We start from the raw sequence: 19,577 nt of genomic DNA on the forward strand, positions 1-19,577 counted from the left end.
AAAGTACTGTGCCCTCACTCAGGCACTGGGGCCCCACCCCTCTGGGGTCCCTATGAGGCCTCCTCCAACCCCTACAGCCTTGCCCAAACCACCGGTGTAATATCAAGGCCTGAACATAAACTTGAGCCTCCTGGCTATAACTCAAACATAAAGCCTCCTGGCTAACCCATGGTACTCAAACCTCTCAGAGCTACCATCCTTCTCTCAGCTAGAGTGGTTCCTGCATTCCTCGCCTCCTAGCTCCAGAAGCTCCTGCCCCTCCAGCTGCTGGCAGGGAACTGCCAGCCTGGCCTCAGCCCTGGGCTTTATAAGGGCCAGGCCCTGCCTCCTACAGGCAGCTGGCTCTCCTCAGTTGCCCCGGCAACCCGCAGCTGTGCTCATTATGTTCTGCCAGGGCTCTCTCTCCCTGGCAGTTTCTACTCTCTAGGAGCAGGCACCGAGGTGCCCTGCGACAGCCCCCCATGCCCTAAAAGTGTTTTTGTGAAATGTAAAGTGTCCATACAGGCATTAATATTGAAGGACCAAAGTTGCACAAATTCACACCTTAGCTTACTGCCCAATAACTTCCCTGTGCAGATAAGTTATGAGTGGATCCCTAAAGTGTTATGTACTTAATAAAAGCAAGTAACTTAATTCTGTCAGAGAACACATGGAAATTGTAAAGAACATCATACATTTTAAGGGAGAGGCAAGAATTCTTGTGGGTGATCTCATTTTATTGGACCAACTGCATTGTTGGGATAGACACGGACAAGCTTTTGAGTCACACAGTACCCTTCCTCATGAGACTTGAGGAAGGGTACTGCATTACCTGAAAGCTTGTCTGTGTCTATCCCAACCATGAAGTTAGTTCAGTAAAAGGATATCATCCACAAGAATTCTGGCCTCTCACACATTTCTTGGACTATCACAGTAACGATATCACCTCAACGTGACCAAAAACTTTAAAAACAATTTTTGTAACATTAAGATATATTTTCTAATCATAATGTGTCATCGAAAGAAAATTAGGACTTTTTAAAATGAAAAGCAATTGATACAAAGAGACCAAAATCAGAAATGGTGTAGTCTGCAGAATTAAAGTGGATATTTGAAAAATCTGCATTTCAGTAAATGGCTGCCTGTTGAGCTGAAGGAAGTACACCTATTTATAAGCCTTGTAGCAAAAAATTTAAAAACCCCAAAAGTCCTTGTGTTACATTATAGACCCCATCCTTAAAACTGAATCCTTTCAGGTGAACATTTACACCTGTACAGAGCCTCTGCAATGGGATGCTATATGGGTACAAGTCCACAAATTTCCAATTGTAGGATCAGGGCTCAAGTGAGTATTGCAGATAACATGTGGTCATTGATCAGATTTATTATTCCAGATGAATTTTTATAAACTACAGGAGGAAAATCAAGGATCCATAACCGAAACTGTGCAAAACAAATACACTGTGTAACAATAAACGAATATGCTCTGATATTTTCCTTTTCAAGTGAATAAAACATGAACCTCTAGCAACACCTGTATAAGTTACAAGTGGAACAAAGTTTTAACTTATGACGAAGCTAAATAATAATTTAGAAAACATTTGCCTCTCTTGCCAGAATAAATGTTTATTCATTTCTTGCATTTTCAGAAGAGATCTGTTCTCACCAAAGATTAATTGACTGTCAAGACTACATTATGGAGAGTTGGAAGTTTGTGTTATGGATTCATTACAGAGATATTTTAGCTATTATACATTAACTCCACCCTACATCTCCCTTTAGTTCTTCAAATGTCATGAATAAAATTAACTTTAATAGGGATGCTTTCTGATCAAAGCTTATGCATATTTTTTTAACGTCCTTACCTATGGATGCAGAGTCCTCATGCTTTGAACTAGTTCAATATAGACACAGATCGAGAGTGACCATTCTTTAGCTGGTAAGTCTCTGACAGGTTGAGGCACAGACACAACATTGTAGAGCATGGATGATTTACAATTCAGCACTGTGGGTGGACAGCTTAATTAGTTGTCAGTGGACTACTAGAAATAAATAACTAAAAGCTAAAACCCAGTACAGAGTCACAGACTACACACTGCATATTAACTATGGAATTAAATACAAAGGCCAAATATAAGGGCTCTGATTTAGGATTTGTCCTGCCCAGCTTTTGAGAATATGCCCTAAGAGGATGATTCAAAATAACCTGTAGGTGTCAAAGATCCCTATAGATTAAATGAAGAAACTTCAGAGATGCCTAAGAGTGATTCAGCTTTTAACAGCTAGGCACTCTATACAGAGAACAAGAAGCATTAGAGTCTTCCAGAGAGTGATTTAGAAACACCACAGGTGCACAAAAGTAGCAAATAATAAGAAAAACTATGTCAGGGTACTTCCCTTTCTTTCAGTTGAAGCTGGAATACTTGGTAGCCAAGAGTGCAAGAGTCAATGAGGAGTAGAAGAGTAAGTAGTGTAGAGTCTGTCTATATAACACTAGCAGTTTTGGCCCTCTCTTTTGGAGAGGACAGCCCTGGGTTCCCATCCTGTTGAAAAGGGTATTTCTATTTTTCAAGCGATGGTTATGCAACAAAAAAGGCACAAACAGCCTTGGGAGTGCCTGTGGAGTTCAGGGTTCATGGCTTTGCTATAGGTTTTTTCCATTTCTCAAGCAATGACTATTGTAAAATGTAAAAGCAGTGTTGGAAGCAGTCATCCAAACCAAAGCTCTTCCCTCCAGAAGGAATACCATAACCACCAAGATGCTTTTCAAGCATGAGCAGAAGCCTTAGCATAAGCATCAAGAAAACTAGGTTAAGAGTTTGCCATTATTCAAAAGGAAGGACATGTATACAGTTAATGAAAACATTTATAGTTATATTAAATAGTCTGATTCGTATTGCAGCACTGCGCTACTACACCAAAACCAAAGAGTGAAAAACAGCAGAGGAAATCATTTCATTAAAATTTAAGAGACTAGAAAATAATTGCTGTAATCCAGTAAATTAGACTGTTTTTTCATATATTCCTGATGCTAGATAAATATTGTCAATAATAAGGTTGCCATTTTGTTAAAGGAGCCGAAGGGCAACCTGAGTCAATTGAATGTAAGTATGTGATTAAATGCTTTCCTGAACTGGGGTTTACACTCTGCAGTCAGGACTGACTTCTTATTCATATTATATTAGTCCATACAGAGACTCAAGACTCAAGGATTCATCTTTTTTTTTTTTACATGGAATCAGTCAAAAATGTTAAGTAAAAGACAAAGCATGTACTGTGGGTTATAACAAACTAACGATATAGGGTTTTACAATAATCTTAAAAGATACCTGTTTACATGATAAAACCATCCCAAATATACATCATGCAGTTAATACATCAATATTTAATCACATTCATTCCTTAATCACCTTACATTTAGAATTAGTTTTTTATAATTAGAAGAGGAAATACATCAAACTCGGACAGTAGCAGCCATCATTAAATATGCATCTAGGTGCTGCAAGTACCCTTAAACTTAGTTCTATCAATCATAAGTCAGTCTTCAGAAAGTGTGCATTTTAAAATAGCAATGGAACAGTAAAATGTGATAAGTCTGTAGCATATAGAAAACATAAGTTTTATAACCAACTGGAAATCTCTGTGTGTGTGGGGGGGGGGGTGTAAATAAAAATACTGAATATGCATGACTCATAACATCCTTTTTAATACAAACCCCATCTTTTGTATTCTTCATCCTTCAGACAGATAGTTTTATAGAGTGAAAGAATTATTGGTAGAAATTGTTATAATCCAAAGATTTATCTTTTTTATCTCTGAATCGGAGGTGTATTTGAGATAACTGTATATTTCAGATTCTTAGACTGAAAAAAAAGAGTCAAAGAAGAAAGAAAATGTGAATGACTTGTCAGTTTAAAATAAAATCAAATCATGGGGTGGGGAGGAAGAAACTTCCAAGTTAGTGGCAGTTGTTTCATCAAACTGGCCTCTTACCTGTAGAGTCCTGCTGGTTTCAAATTTATACTGGATACAAATCTAGATGTTTCAAATTGATACTGGATACAAATCTAGGTAAACATGATAGTCTCTAAATCAGAGCTTTCCAAACTTTTCATGTTGGTGACACACTTTTTAGACATGCATCATTTCGCGACACAGTAATTCAGTTCCGGGGGAGGGGCCAAGGGAAGCAGACGTGAGTAAGGGAGCTCCGCGGTGCCCTTCCGCAAAATTTTCTGCATTTCGCGCGACACATCTATACACTGCCGCCGACACACTAATGTGTCGCGGCACACAGTTTGGAAAGCTCTGCTCTAAATATTTGTCTACATTGAAAAGATGTCATGAAGTATGATATATTCAAGAAAGATCCTATAGTCACTTACAGTTGGGAAGCCAGGCAAATTCTACCTGAAAGATTCCATAGCTTCGTAATTAGGTAGTATTAATTCCATAGTTCCACTAAGTAGTACCTTCCCCTATATATTTTCTAGCATTGAATGCATACATTATGAAGATTATTTGTCTTGGTCTTCATCGATAAGACCATCTCAGTACACATGTGTGCACTCTCACACACACTTCTACATATAAATACTCAGGCCCAGGACTAGGCAACCAGCTTTGAACAACACTAACAAAGATATATATGTATGGGAATTCTCACAGTCAGCATGCCTCTAGCCAATGTTTTCAAATAATCATTTTCTAGACCAACAGATTCACATACACAAAAGTTGATATGTCTTTTGTTAACTATCCTTCATATTCATTTTTCCCCAGATACCTTTATCTATGAATGTTTCAACATTTCTAGCATACGACCAGCCAACAATAAGTTACTGTGGCGTACATCATGAACTTCTTTCTCATAAGCCCTATGAATTGAATGCACAGGAAGAAACAATGGAAACACACCTAGAGACTGATCTGGATTTGAGCACAATAACAACAATAGCACGAATCAGTGAACACAATCAGCCACTGGCATAACTTATTTTACTTGTAGCAGAAGGCTGCAACCAAACTTGGTGTAAGATGAAGTACAAAATAATGGAGACATTCTGATATGAATTTTAAAATCCCTATTTGATCAAAAGAAGAACCAAGAGTTACAGATAAGGACATTAATTGTTTCAAGTCTACAATTTGTAATTAGCTAAGCTGTGCAATATTTTTTGACTTAAAGCAGAGTATAACCCTTAAAGTGAATCTTTTTTCAAAACTCATCCTACCTACCTGTAAATCTGTACAGATGTAATGTATTTTTCATATTGTAAAGTTTCAATTACCAAGAGCAGCTGGTATGTACAGTACCATAATTTAATTATATCTTACTTTACAAATTTCAGTTTCTAAAGTTTTAAATTAACAAAAGTTATTTCTTGTGTTATTCAGTTATGCTGTTTTGTAGGGACTGTTTTGTTACTGCTTTTGTGCCCAGAAAACTTTACTCTAAAATTCTGTGCTGTGCAGAACATGATTTTTACCATGCTTACTGCGTAGAATTTTATCTACTTGTTCCAGAAATAATACATTAACCAAAAGGATGGTTTAATTGTTCAAGCTTGTGAGAGATTCTTCAATACATAGACAAGTTTTCTTATAAATGAAAACTCAAAGAATTTTTTTAACAGTTCTTCTCAGACTTAACTGATGCCTTGAATTACAGCCTGATTTCTAAAGCAGTGAAATGTAACGATAAAGAGGGATATTTTAACAACACATTTCTGAATGAGTGGCTCATTATTTTATTCCTTTGTGTACTGTTGTATTAAAGAAAAAATGAACTGTGGACAAAACAACAATGGAGACAAAGGCAGTAACCACAGCAATGAGGTTTCATACCCTTAGAAGATGCAGCTGTTATTTGCCAAGGATAAAGTTGTGTTAAGTTTCATTGCATTTCATCATCAAGTGGGTGGGTAGTCATAAGGTAGTCAGCTATCTCTACAAGGTTTTCTCTGAAAGAAATACCTGCCAACTCAGGCATCTCTGAATTTTATTTAAAGGTTTCATCTGTAAATGTTAGAAATCATTTGAAAAGCCATCTTGAAGAAGACAAGGTTCTTTGGGTAAATGTGATATATTTTATTAGACCAACTAAATAATTGGAAAAATTGTTCTTTGCAAGCGTTCGGACACAAACACCCTTCTTCTTGAAGAAGATACACAAAAAACTTAAGTGATTTTCTTCTTACCCACAACATAGCATTTTGAATATGACATTAAAATTTCACAAGTAGGGCATTAGGGCCAAACTCTACTTCTATTAAAGTCAATTGCCATTGACACCAGTGGGGACAGGAACAAGCCATCAAACAGTAATCTGTCCCTTGTGTGTAGAGTTAAACTACTCCTAGCACTTAAAATATTTCTCAAAAGGTGAAACACTAACCTTTGTTCAAAAATATGCATTAATCTGGAAAACAAAAGAGTAAAGATTAATAGTCTCTTAATATTATGGTAGTTCAATTTACCAAAAAAATCTTTAAATATTAAAATAGTAATATTAAATCTATTTAATATATCATCTTTTGATTTAACTAGCATTTGATCTTTGGATTGAAGAATTCTTATATTTTATTCTTCAAGTTTTAAAGCTTCAAAATCTCTTCTAATACCATATTAAGATCAATTTAATTATTGTATACCCACACCATAATCATGAAAAATTACATAAATCAGAAAATCCATACGCTATGCTGACTGGTTAAAAATAGGAAGGGAAATATGTGGCTTTCAAAAGTTGGGACATGAGTTTCATATAGTACTAGCAACTTTTTTATAATAAAGAAAAATTATATAACCATAAATCTATTTTTCTGAATGTTTCTCCCACTATATTTTAGTGTTGCTTCAAGCATAAAACTGAAATTTAAAATTGCAGTTCAGTTATTTGTACAAAAGTATAAAGCAACTATTATAAGAAAAAAATACCTTCAGAATATTGTTAACAAAGGAATTTGCACTCTCTAACTTTTAAATGGAAAAAAATGTCAAAATAGAGTACATTGTATTGGTTATTTATTTAGCATCTTAGATTTTGTAACATTTTGCATAAATTATTTGCTATTCAACATATTATTTGTCATTTTTGAGACTCATCTTAACTTTCACTGTTTTTCAGTTCCCTATTTTTTCACTGCATTGACAGGATGGTTTCTTGAATATCTGATCTTTGCCTATAATTTTCAAATTTTACTATGCACAATTTGAAAATGTTAAAGTGAATTATAAAAGGGAACAACCCTGGAGTCTTAAAATTATATTTGGGCTTTAGAAAGAAATTACCTCCTATTACTTGAATCATTTTATTATTCAAGGATTTACATTCAGTTGTCCTAGTATGTATAGGTGGTCTATGAAGTTGGGCTAAAATAAGAACACCCATTCCCCGAAAAAGGGTCAGTTTGGTTACCTTATTCCTGCATGTCCTTTATGTTCTTTATGTTCTTTATTCCTGTTACCTCCTCCCACTTAATTCCCCTCAAACATTTATGATAAAAATATAAGTCCCACACTCCCTGCCACTGCTTTAAAATCTCATATCTTCAAGGAGTCCATACATTTCTTCCATTTGGGCGACCAAACAATGTGAAAATCTGAAATGGGGAGGATGGATTTATGAGCACATTCTGCAATACTTGGCAACACAACTTCAGGAGAAGGCCATAGCCCAACAGCTGGTGTGAAAACAACACTGGGTGACTACTCAGCTACTATTTTGACATAATGAGCTATACCAGGGTCAGCAAATCTGATAACTCCCTGGTGACCATGCTCAACTCTGTTATCCCAAGAGATTCCTAGTAACATTCCAGCTGGCTACAGCTTTTCATTTCAGGTGGCCACAGCTCCTCAGTGGCCCAAGTAGAAGTGGAACACCTAGCTGGCCCTGATGAAGCCTCTACCGGCATATCTGGATATGATTGTTTTAGTTGACAACATGCATCTGAAAGCTACTATTCTGAACAAAAAGGATATCTACCAAGAGGACTAAAGGTGACAGTTTTCCTATGAGACACTTTCTAACAAGAAGCTTTTTATTTCACAGCTATGTTTTCCAACCAAAGATAGGGAAACAAACTGGCACTTCCACTGTTGCAAAAGCAGGAATAAGTTACCTGAACATTAATGACAGTTTTTAGGTCCCATTTTTGTTTTGTTAGAAAAGAATGACAACTATGTTTCTTTAGCCAATTGTCAAAGTCCTTGTTAAAAATCCTTACATATGATACAAATCTCATTTTTTATATTTTTTAACTATTTTATCAGCACCCTGATGAGTGTGCTCAGGGAGACCAAAATTAAGTCAAAAAGACTCCCCAGATGCACTCAGAAGTTCATATTTGCATGTAACCTCCCAAACATCTCCCTAGAGTATCATGAAGTGCTCAGATTAACTACAGAAGAGAATGGATGAATCAAAGTTGCACATGTGGGTATGAGATACTTATATGTCACATGGGGAAGAGGCTAATATTTGGGGATCTTCCATAGGTGCTATGAGATGTTCATACTTAATTGCAAAGGGCGGAATGGAGAGGAAGTCTGCATCATGCGACTCTGAACCCATGGATGTATATACCTATAATTCATAGAAATAGGAGAGGTATGCAAAATACTGTGTTTTCTTGCAGATGACCTGCCCCTTTGGTTTCCCCCAAAACCAGCTAGTGAAAAATTAGGGTATGCAAGAAAAAGGGAACCCCACAAGTCCAGAAATTTGGTGGTGTGGGAGTAGTGATATCATTAGTTGGGTTGGCCTTGGGATCCATGGGAGGTCTCCTGGCTAGATGACATGGCCCCGCACACCAGATCAAGCCAGGGCTGGGACCAGTCTGTGGCTGAACCTAGCGCATGGCAGCAGACCTGAGACCTGACCCACAGCCACTGACCCAGTAAACTGGGTCAGACCCACCCAGCACACGATCCTGGAGATAAAGAATAGGGTTGGACACTGAACAAGGATCTGACATCACCATGCCAGTCTATAGGCCTTATCCATCTTGGGTTTCTAGATGCTACTATTCAGTGGATGCATCTACACATGCAAATAACATGCAGCAATAACATATCATGCCAGAATGTATTGCTCCCAGGCATGCTATTTGAATGTGCACCCAGGACCACAGCACACTGAGCTGGAGCAGAGCAGCCCCAGCTGGCAGGAAGCCCAGGGTGTTAACCTGCCACCCCAGGGCTGCTCTAACCCAGCTCAACATGCTGTGGAGGAACTGACTGGGGCACAAGGGTGCTTCAGTGCAGGGCTAGCCAGCAGGCAGTCCCTGCACTGAAGCACCCTTTTGTTCCAGCCAGTCAGGTCAGCATCTACATGTGTGTTGCTATGCACTAAAGAATGCCGCAGTAGGATAACATTAGTATTTACAAGTACTATCCTAAGGAAAAGTTTGTTAGTTTACTATGGCTTAATAGGGCCACACATGTAGATGCTAAGACATTTATTGCTGAGCTAATCAGTCAGCTCTGCAGTAAACATCTCATGTAGATGTGCCCAGTTTCCACATGGAAGATTTTTTTTTTCTTTTCACTGCTTTCAAAAACAATGTGAATAGTATACATTGGGGCATGCTATATGCAAAATCACATGGTAAGTATCATACTCTAACCTTGGGGAGAGATTGACTAGATGAGGAGGTCAAGCAGGTGAAGAAAATTCCAATAATATAGATAAAAATGAACGTAACCAGAATTCTTCCTTTGGTTAAAACGAAAAACAAAAAAACCCTCTGAATGATAAATGGTCCACCTAGAAGAGCAATGAGAGATGGAGCAAAAAGGAAAAAAATAAGAGCAATAATTTAGTTGGTCTCCAGAAAGCAAACAAAAAATGAAAGCCTGTGTTAATGCTGCTACAGTATCCCAAAGCACTTGCTGCTGTACAAAATATTAAAAAGAGACTAGTTGTACAAAGATGTAGGAAGAAACCAGTTCCTTTTCTGAAAAACTCACAGTACAAAAGTTAAAAAGGGGGTAGAGCTGGCAGAAGGGGATATGACCTAGAACAGAGGCAGGCAAAATACACCCTGCAGGCCGGATTCGGCCCACCAGGCCATTCTATCTGGCCCGCAGAGCCTGTAAAAAATGTAGTAAATTAATATTTATTTGTGCCGGCTCCCTGTCAAAGCTTTCTGGAGCAAGGGGCAGTAGGACCCAGAGGGAGCCCTCAGCAGACTTGCAGGCTTGAGCAGCCCAGCCCCACCCACCCGCAGCCAGTTCCCTGCTTTCCTGCCCAGGCCCTACTATAGTACCACGTGGATGTGGCTCCCGGCTGCATCCCCAGACTGCGGAGCATGGGACCATGCTGGTAGGGGCGTGTATGTGTGAGCACACATATGTTGGCAGGCACAAGGGGCAGAGTATGTGCATGTCTGTAGGCACATGTCATAGTGTGTGTGTGTGTGTGTGTGTGCAGTCACAGGGGCAGCGTGTGTGTGTGTGTGTGTGTGTGTGTGTATGCAGTCACAGGGGCAGCGTGTGTGTGTGTGTGTATGCAGTCACAGGGGCAGCGTGTGTGTGTGTGTGTGTGTGTGTGTGTGTGTGTGTGTGTGTGTGTTCATAGGGTGAGTCCCACATGCATGCCCCTCCATACACATGCACCTATACCTCCCCTCACACTGCCATACACAAACCCCAGCCACCCTCCCCACATACCCACACACCCACAGCCCCCACAAACCTATAAGCACCCCCCACAATATACAAGAATATGACTTCATTTTATGCTATTGTGCAGTCACCTCTGCGTACACACAAATACATCTGCAGTCACCTCTACACAAATATATGTAAATCAGGACAAAAATATTTTTTGAAATCAAATCAATGTTGTAGATGATCACTTTCTAGAATATAATTTGGTATTTTTCTGGTTCTGAGATGGCAAAACCCCTTGCTGAAAGGAGTACTTCCAGGGACAAGGGGAGAAACTTCTGGTGGCAAAGGTCAGGCATTAGGGGGTGGGACTTCTGGTCACAAGATGGCAACCAGGGGGCGGAGCACCTTTCAAGGGGCAGGACTACCCATGAGGCCCTTGACCACTTGCCAAAACTCAGTAAGTGACCCTCCGCTCAAAATAATTGCCCACCCTGACCTAGAATTACTTTTTAAAAGGTTCATTTTATTCAGTACATATCTTTTCTAGCTCCATTTCTATCTTGTCATTATTGCTGGTTTTGTAATCAAATTGGAATGTGCAGTAATAGAAGATTATTTAATTACATGGACAAACCAAAAATGTACTTCCCAATCAAACCTCTATATTTTCAGCAACAATTTAAGAAAGAGACTGAGCCTATATGTTATTAATTTAAAGAAGGACATTTTCATATATTATGTCTCCTTGCATTAAGATCTGGAAAATAATAAAAACAGACTCAACAACAAGATCAATCTCCACTTTACAATTAAGTGACACTAGCAGCCATATCCTGATAAATCATTATATCCCAAGGAAGCTGGGAATATTTGTGATGCTTAGAAAACAGAAACTAATTATAAGGGTGACCTCTATCAATAAAAATAGTCAATGATGGACCAGAACTCAAGTCCTATCAACATTATGCTACTTGACATGATGTTATGCTTCCAGAGCAGTCTCCTGTGTGAGATGATTACTAGTAGCTGAGTAGGGAACAAATGATGGCTGGAGGAGAATAATTCTGTTCCATGAGAAATGCTGAGGTTTTAGAATTAGCTTGTGTTGAATATTAGAATGAAAGCAAAGTCTTTGAAATATTTTCCTGAAAAAAGGAACTGTCAAAATTCTGCCATCTGTTTTTATTATTTTCTGAAGTCCAAGCTCTCTATCTCTTTCTCCCTCCCCCAGTGTGTTTGAAACCTGTTGATTAGGGCACTGACCTAGAATGTAGAAAAACTAAATTCAAGTCCCAGCTCTGACTGATTCATAAGAGCAGGGCTGGGGGTTTATCTCCAATCACTCTGAATCAAGCAGATTCCAGATCTGAACCAGGATTTTCTACATCATGGGGCAGTAGCCTTGGCTGTGGAAGTGGGAGTCTTCTCCTTCCAAAAAAATCTTATCAAAACCAGTCTCCACTATATAATGAAACATATTTGACATTTTGCCACAAATGTTCCAACGATATCTAGCTGGAACATTCAGACTCAGTTTCTCAGGCTGTTCTTCCACATCTGCGGCAAGAAACTTTCATGGCGGAAGAGAGCCATGAGTTTCCGTGTGATGCATTTGGCCTTGGAATTTCTTTTTGAATAACCTGAATCTAAATGATTATTGAACAAAACATTGAGTTAAGATCAATTTTGCTTCTCTCCTGAATTTTCCTTTAAAGAATTGTAAGAATTAATTTATGAATATACTGTTGGGTAAAAGATGTTACCTCATTACACTTTCTATTACACAATTTGAACACAACCACTCATAATAAAAGACAAACTTTCTCCACAGGACTACAGACCCTTGGGTTACAACTCTGGTATGTTACAGTTGGTATAAAATCAGCGGAAGGATTCCCCTATTTTTCCTTAAATGCAAAATTATAATGGGAAAATACATAAGGCTATGAACCCAAAGAAAATAAAAGCCAATTCACAATCAACATATGTGCATGTAGAGTTCAATAACTATGTAAGATGTAACCCTTGTTAAATGTCTGTCTGTATCAGATGAGCCTGAACAAAATAATGACAACTTCTGCTCCAAAGAATTTCAAAAACTACTGTACTATGTCTCAGTACCATTGGGCCAGCACACTTTTATGCATTATCTGCTAACATAAAATGAGTGTGGGTGTTGGGTGTGAGTGAAATTTCATTATTGCCCTTCTTTACATAGATTCTGAACCCAGAAAAGAATAGATTTGAATAGAAAATGGAACTTTTGCTCAAATTAATAATATAATGATATACTGATAATGATAAAAACCTAACAAAAACAAAACACTTAGACTAGATAAAACATCCACTGGTGTAAAATGAAAGTTTTTCCATTGACTGCAATAAGTGCAGGGATTTTTTGTAAATCTCATTGCCACAAAAGATTGTAGAAGCAGACATTATAACCAGGTTCAAAAGAGGCATTGGACAAATTGGGACAGTGACAGGTCCATTAGGATTTGTTAAACAGAACAATCAAAGATGTATCCTCTGATATTCATAGATGTTTGGGTCAGAAGGGACCTCAGCAACACATCAAGTCTGACCCCCTGCCCTGGGCAAGAAAGAGCGCTGGGGTCACATGAGCCCAGTCACGTGCATGTCTAGCCTTCTCTTAAAGACCTACAAGGTAGGGGAGAGCAGCACCTCCCTTAGAAACCCATTCCAGATTTTGGTAATCCTTACCATAAAGAAGTTCTTCCTGATGTTTAGCCTAAATCTGCTCTCCATCAGTTTGTGGCCGTTGTTTCTAGTTACTCCAAGGGGTGCCCTGGTAAACAGAGCATCTCCTATTGCTTGCTGTCCCCCCAGCCCACGATGAATTTGTAGGCAGCCACAAGATCACCACTCAGTCTTCTCTTGTGGAGGCCAAAGAGATCCAGGGCCCTCAATCTTTCCACATAGAGCTTTGCTTACAGGCCCCTAACCATGTGAGTAGCCCTCCTCTGAACCCTCTCGAGATTGTCCACATCCCTCTTGAAGTGTGGCACCCAAAACTAGATGCAGTGCTCCAACTGTGGCCTAACCAATGCTGCATAGAGGGGAAGTATCACCTCCCTGGACCTGTTTGTCATGCACCTGCTAATGGTTGATATGGGTGACAACAGGGAAGGTATGACAGGAGATGGGGTCAATCTAGATATGTTCCATTCATAGACAGGCCACAGTTGGAGTATCTCCCTTCTACAACTTCTATTACTTGCCACTGTCAAAGACAGGATCCTGGGATAGAAGGACCATTTGTCTGACCTGGTAGTGCCATACTTATGCTCTACTGCAGTGGTGATCAACCTTTGATCTGCAGGTCAGATCTGGCCCATGGGGAGATGCACAGATCTGAAATTTGGTGGCAGGGGAGCAATACCAGTGTTATTTGCTGGTCCCTTCTTCCAAATTTCTGGACCCATAGGGAGCCTTGCAAGCTGGATGATGTGGCCCTGTGAGCTAGATTGTGCTTGTGTGCAATAAAGTTGGCACACAGGGATAATCCATCACCAGATCTGGTGGGGTCAGGCCAGCATAAGGATATCAAAATTGAGCTATGCATTGGATCTGGTACACAAAATTAAGCCAGGATCAATTCAGACCATGGACTGGCTCTGCACCATTTATCTAGCCTGCTGTACCAGAAGGCTGAGCACCACTGCTCTAACGGCTTCACAGAGATATCATTATATCATTAAATAATGAATGAAATCAATGTTTGTACAATGCTGCAATACACAGTGCTAACATTAAATTACTACAGATTAAAAGGAATGATACTGTTACTATATGTAATTCCCATCTGGAGTAGTAGAAACTACTGTACTTATCATGCAAGAAAGAGATCACTGGTGATTTAGAAACTGTATCATGCAGGACAAGAATTACACCAATTCTCAACTATCCAAGTAACAAGGTAAGCTTATGTTGGTTTGGTTTATTCTCCAAAGATTAGAAACATAAAAAGCTGGTGAAAATTTAACCTGTAAAAAAGAAAACATTGACATGACCAGGAAATACCTTGCAAAAGTGATTTATAAAGTTATGAACTAGTGATGCCTTGCCCCTTCAAAAACGGAATCTTATACAAAATTTAGAACCCAGGGAATTATGCACAGAAAAATTCAAAATTATGCACAGGAAAGCCCCAAATTATGCAAAATTAATTACATTTAAATTTGTTTACAATTTTAAACTAAATATGACACTATTTGAACTTTCTTCAGAAATATATGCAGGTACTTTGTATGGTTAGGGATGGGGGTGGGTTGTGTGCGTATGGCTGGCATTTGTGAAGGGATGTGAGGGGTATGGATGTGTGGGGGGGTTGTGGGAAGGTGTGGGGTTTGTTGGGGGAGTTGTGAAGGGGTGTGGGAGTTTGTGCATGGGGATCATAGGTGGGTGTAGGCCCTGCTACCACAGATCCTCCCCCCCTATAATGCACAGCCCCCACTGCTGGTGGCTCAGCAGCAGCAGATGGCAGGCCCTTGGGGCACTCACAGCAATGGCAGGAAGAGCCCCCAGCAGGAAGCACCTCTGGCTGAGTCCCAGGACCTGCACTTGTCACGGAGTCAGCCCAGCCCATTGGCATCTGCCTTCACACCAAACCGGACTAGCTCCATACCAGCATATGGGACTCACCACACTGCAAGCAGGAGCCGTGTGCCATTGAGCCAAGACAGCTCCTGCTTGCCTCCACATGCTGTTTCCCGCTGGAGTACTGGAAGCCCTATGTGGAGGCGTGGAGCTCGCCCGGCCTGATGATGTGCAGTCCACACCCACCCACAAACCTCACGGCCACCCACATACACCCCCACACCCACCCACCCCCATTCTGCAGGTAGGAGCTCCCCTCCCCACTTACCCAGCTGTCCAGTCATGCAACTCTGTGCCTCCACATGAAGGTGGAGGCACAGAGCTAAACATGGTTAAATTATGCAATTATGCATGGTCATGCCTTTTATGCACAAAATTGCATAGGCACATAATTGCATAGTTCCCCAGGGTGCAAAACTTGTCTTCCTGCTATTTGCTTTTAACCTTAGCAAAATACAAATGTTGGAATTATGCATGAATGAGATTTGTATCCAACATTTTTTTCTTCCAGGACCACTCCTGTCCCTGCTCTCTAGCTTAAAGAAAAAAATCTTTCCCAGCCTCCAAGCAAAAACCCATTGGACTTTCACCTGTTCTGATTAACTTCGTCACAAAAATAATTTTATATCTCTCTTCAGGGTTCTAACATCTGACATTAATGTAGTTCAGTAGAGCAGCCCTGGATTCCTAATGTTGCAGGTTCTAGAACTTGCAACCCTCTTACAACAATCAGTATATATTTTTAAATTCTTCAGAAGTTCAGAGACTAGGGGGTATGATAGAAATAAATGATTTGGGACTAATAAGGAACTCAGGAACAACAATTAAAAACAAAAGGCAATTAACTTCGAATACACTGCAAAGGAAGGGGATTGATTTGGAGAATTAAGTCGTCCATAAATAGCTAAGCTAGTTCAAGAGGGTTCATGGACTGGCAAGACTGATGACAATGACATTTCTGTATCCTTTGAAGAGAGGCTTATGAAGCTGGGAAGCTATTCCTAGTTCTTAAAAACTTAATGCATGTGGTCCAGTATATATGTCAACATAGTATAATTGTGTCAGCAGTGTAAGGTACAACAAATGTTATATTTTTTATCAAATAGAAGGTACAGAACTCTAGATGGCTAAATGTGTTGTTCTACACCTAGTAGCTGTCCTCCCCAATGTCTCCTTACACAGTTGTTATTTTTAAATCAGTGCGCCAAATTTTATTAAAATAATTCCATCCCTTAACCAAATAGCCTCACTTTCCCAAGTACACAGAAGAATTGCTCTGAGAATGCCAGTTCATTGGCAAAGTAACCAACAAGCGCTTCAGTTATGACAATAGTTACATTGTCTATGGGAACATATGGAAGAATGTCTCATGCACTGGCATGTTGCTGACAATGACTAAGGAAGGAAAAGCAGATGAGATTTTACTGATAAACCTTCCAGTTCAAGCAGTAAAATGGAACTGTACCTCTTTAAATATTGATTGGAGGCACTGGATTCACTAAGTACTAAATTCAGTGCCTATATGCTGTGACTACACCCCTCCCTCACTAAAAAAAAATCAGCCACTCTATTTTGTTTAAGCTAGTTAAGCAAATGCAATGTACTGTATTTAGATAAACTGGGATCAATGTATATTCATTTACATAATTTATTCCTATGTGTTATAAACACAGCCTTACTAATGTACAACAATCAATGTGCAATTGTATTTCAGGGAGTTAGCAACTAACTATGCTACAGTCCAGATTCTAACTTTTCCCACCAATGATAAGAAATATGAAGAGCTAGCTAGAGGTAATTGTGAACTGAATGTGATTTTGTGGGGGCTCTCTGGAATTATTTGTTGTTATTCTGCCACAATTTTAAGTGATGATAGGAAAGATTTTTCTGCAATTTTTTCTTTGGAATGAAGCATAGTGCACCAGATGAAAAAAGTTTTTAAAAAATACATGGGTTAATTCCAGACTCTCTTTACAAGGAAATCTCTCCTGCATGTGTAATCTCTTTGTTTTTTAGATTTTTTTAATAAGAAACAAATTTATTACAAACCCAAATGTCTCAGAAATACCTACATGTGACATCCATTAAAGCATAAACAACATAACATTAACTCTCACTTTTCCCCCTCACAGCATCATATACCATCATTATACCATCTCCAAGACCATCCCCCTTACTTCTCTCAAGTTTCCTCTTACACCACTAAATATCTCCAGTCAGCTTTTCTCCAAGCCCCTTCCTTCTTACTCTCTTCTTCCTCCTCTTCATCTTATCTCATGCAATATCTGAGCTTGAACAGAGCAAACTGTAAGCATTCCTTCACTGGACAGTCCTTTCCTTTTAACACCAACAAGTTCCGTACTTTCCACAGTGCTACTTTTATACAAATCGCCCACACCCACACCTTACCCCCTTTCTTACATAAACCATACATCACTGTCACAAAGTTTATCTTGCTACTCAACTCTGAAATGTGTAAAAAATCTCTGTACCCTTCTCCATACCTCCCTTGCAAAAAAGCATTCCCAAAGTAAATGCACAACAGATTCTTTCCTCCCCTCACACTTCTCGGATGAACACGTTGCTGTTCTTCCCAGTCCCTATGTTGAATCTCTCATAGTGCCAAGGCTTTCCTCACAATATTCCATATTACGTTCACGTGCTCCCCTTTCAAATCTTTACCCATTCCCCCTCACCCCCTTATCTTTCTTACCTGCTGTTCCATCAATTCTCCCACCTGTCACCTTATCCTTCCCTGTGATCTTCAAAATCCTTCCCTGTTCTCTCAAGCCCTTCATCCCCAGTCCTTCCAAACCTTGTACTCTAATAAAGTTTTCTGCCCTCCCATAGTACATCAGTAATTTCCAAGCCCATTCTCCTGCCCCATATAATCCCAAACTCTGCATCCATTTCCCTGCCCAAAACCTGCAAAAATTTCCCACTTTCCCAACCCCCTCCATCGCCTCTCTCATTACCATCCTTATATAATGTGCACAAATAAAAGTCTATATCTGGCAATTCCCATCCTCCACACTCTCGCATTTTATATAACTGTTTTCTTACAACTTGTTCTGTCTTACTTCCCCAAAAGAATATACTATTCTGTCTCTGGATCTTCCTACACTGAATCCATGATGGAGGATACACTACTCCCCAAAACAACAAAATTGGTAATATGACTTGCTTCACCAACTTAACCTTCCCCAAAAATGACAAACCTTTTTACTCCATAATCTGTCTCCTTCATGTCCCTACTTCTTCCCATTCTTTTGTGCCCTTCTCCTCCACATCAAATACTACCCCTAAAATTGTCAAATTATTCCTTACTACTCTCACCTCCTACTTCCCCAAATCTCTCCAATTTCCAACCCCCAACACTTCACCCTTGGCTTTGTTTACTTTAGCCCCTGAAGCTTCCCCATAATCTTCCATGTTTCAATACCTGTTCTAATGATACAGTGTCTCTTACCATCACTTTAATATCATTCATATAGAGTGTACATTTCACTTCCCCCTCCCATCCCCCCAGCACTTTAATTTCACTGATTATCCTATCCCCTCTTATCCTCTGTGTAGCAGTTCCATAGCACATATAAAAATCCTGGGTGACAAGGGGCATCCTTGTCTCAGCCCCATTTGGATTTGAAAAGCCTGGTTCAAATTACCCTTTACCAACATCTGACTTTGTGCTCTACTATACAACAATTTCACCCATCCAACCAAATTTTCCAGGAATCCAAATTTCAGCAACACCTCAAACAAAAAGTCGTGCGCTATCCTATCATATGCTTTCTCCAAATAAAATTTGCCAACATTGTATTCCACTTTCTATCCTGCATATATGTTAATACATCCCTTAACACCAGTGCATTTGTGCAATCCTTCTCCCTTCCACTGCACATTTGATCCTCCTGTATTACCTGTCCAAATACACTTTTCAACCTTATTGCTACTACTTTCACCAACAATTTGTAATCGGTCTTCAACAGAATTATCAGTCTCCAGTTCTTTAGGCACTCTCTATCCTCCTTCTTGTAAATTAGCATTACTACCTGGCTTCAAGTGCTTCCCCGATCTCCTTTTCTTCATGTAAAATTCAGCTGGGAGTCCATCCTTCCCTGGTGATTTATTCCCCTTAAAAGTTTTCAAACATTTTTCCATCTCTGTTATTTTTATTTCCTTTCCCAACTCATCCCTCTTCCCTCCCTCCACCTTTTCTGTAATGGTTTCCAAGAACCTCCTCATCCACTCACTATCAATCTTTCGCTTTCTATACAAATCTTCATAGAAGCCTGCCACTACCATCAAGACCTCCTCCTGCCCTTCCACACAATCACCAACCTCTGTTCTCACTCTTT

General features: G+C 39.5%; 2 protein-coding genes across 3 annotated transcripts in view; one reads left to right on the plus strand and one right to left on the minus strand.

Moving 5' to 3' along the window:
* LRRTM3 (leucine rich repeat transmembrane neuronal 3) overlaps window positions 1-4,971 on the plus strand; it is a 188,967-nt gene extending 183,996 nt beyond the window's left edge. For both annotated transcript variants that reach the window (XM_025205568.1, XM_025205569.1), the window contains one exon: window positions 4,762-4,971. In XM_025205568.1, coding sequence (XP_025061353.1) covers window positions 4,762-4,971 — 210 coding nt within the window. The remainder of the gene's footprint in view (window positions 1-4,761) is intronic.
* CTNNA3 (catenin alpha 3) overlaps window positions 1-19,577 on the minus strand; it is a 1,539,787-nt gene that overhangs the window by 1,061,184 nt on the left and 459,026 nt on the right.

Source organism: Alligator sinensis, unplaced genomic scaffold (genome assembly GCF_000455745.1).
Source record: "Alligator sinensis unplaced genomic scaffold, ASM45574v1 scaffold325_1, whole genome shotgun sequence".
Classification (NCBI taxonomy): Eukaryota; Metazoa; Chordata; order Crocodylia; family Alligatoridae; genus Alligator; species Alligator sinensis.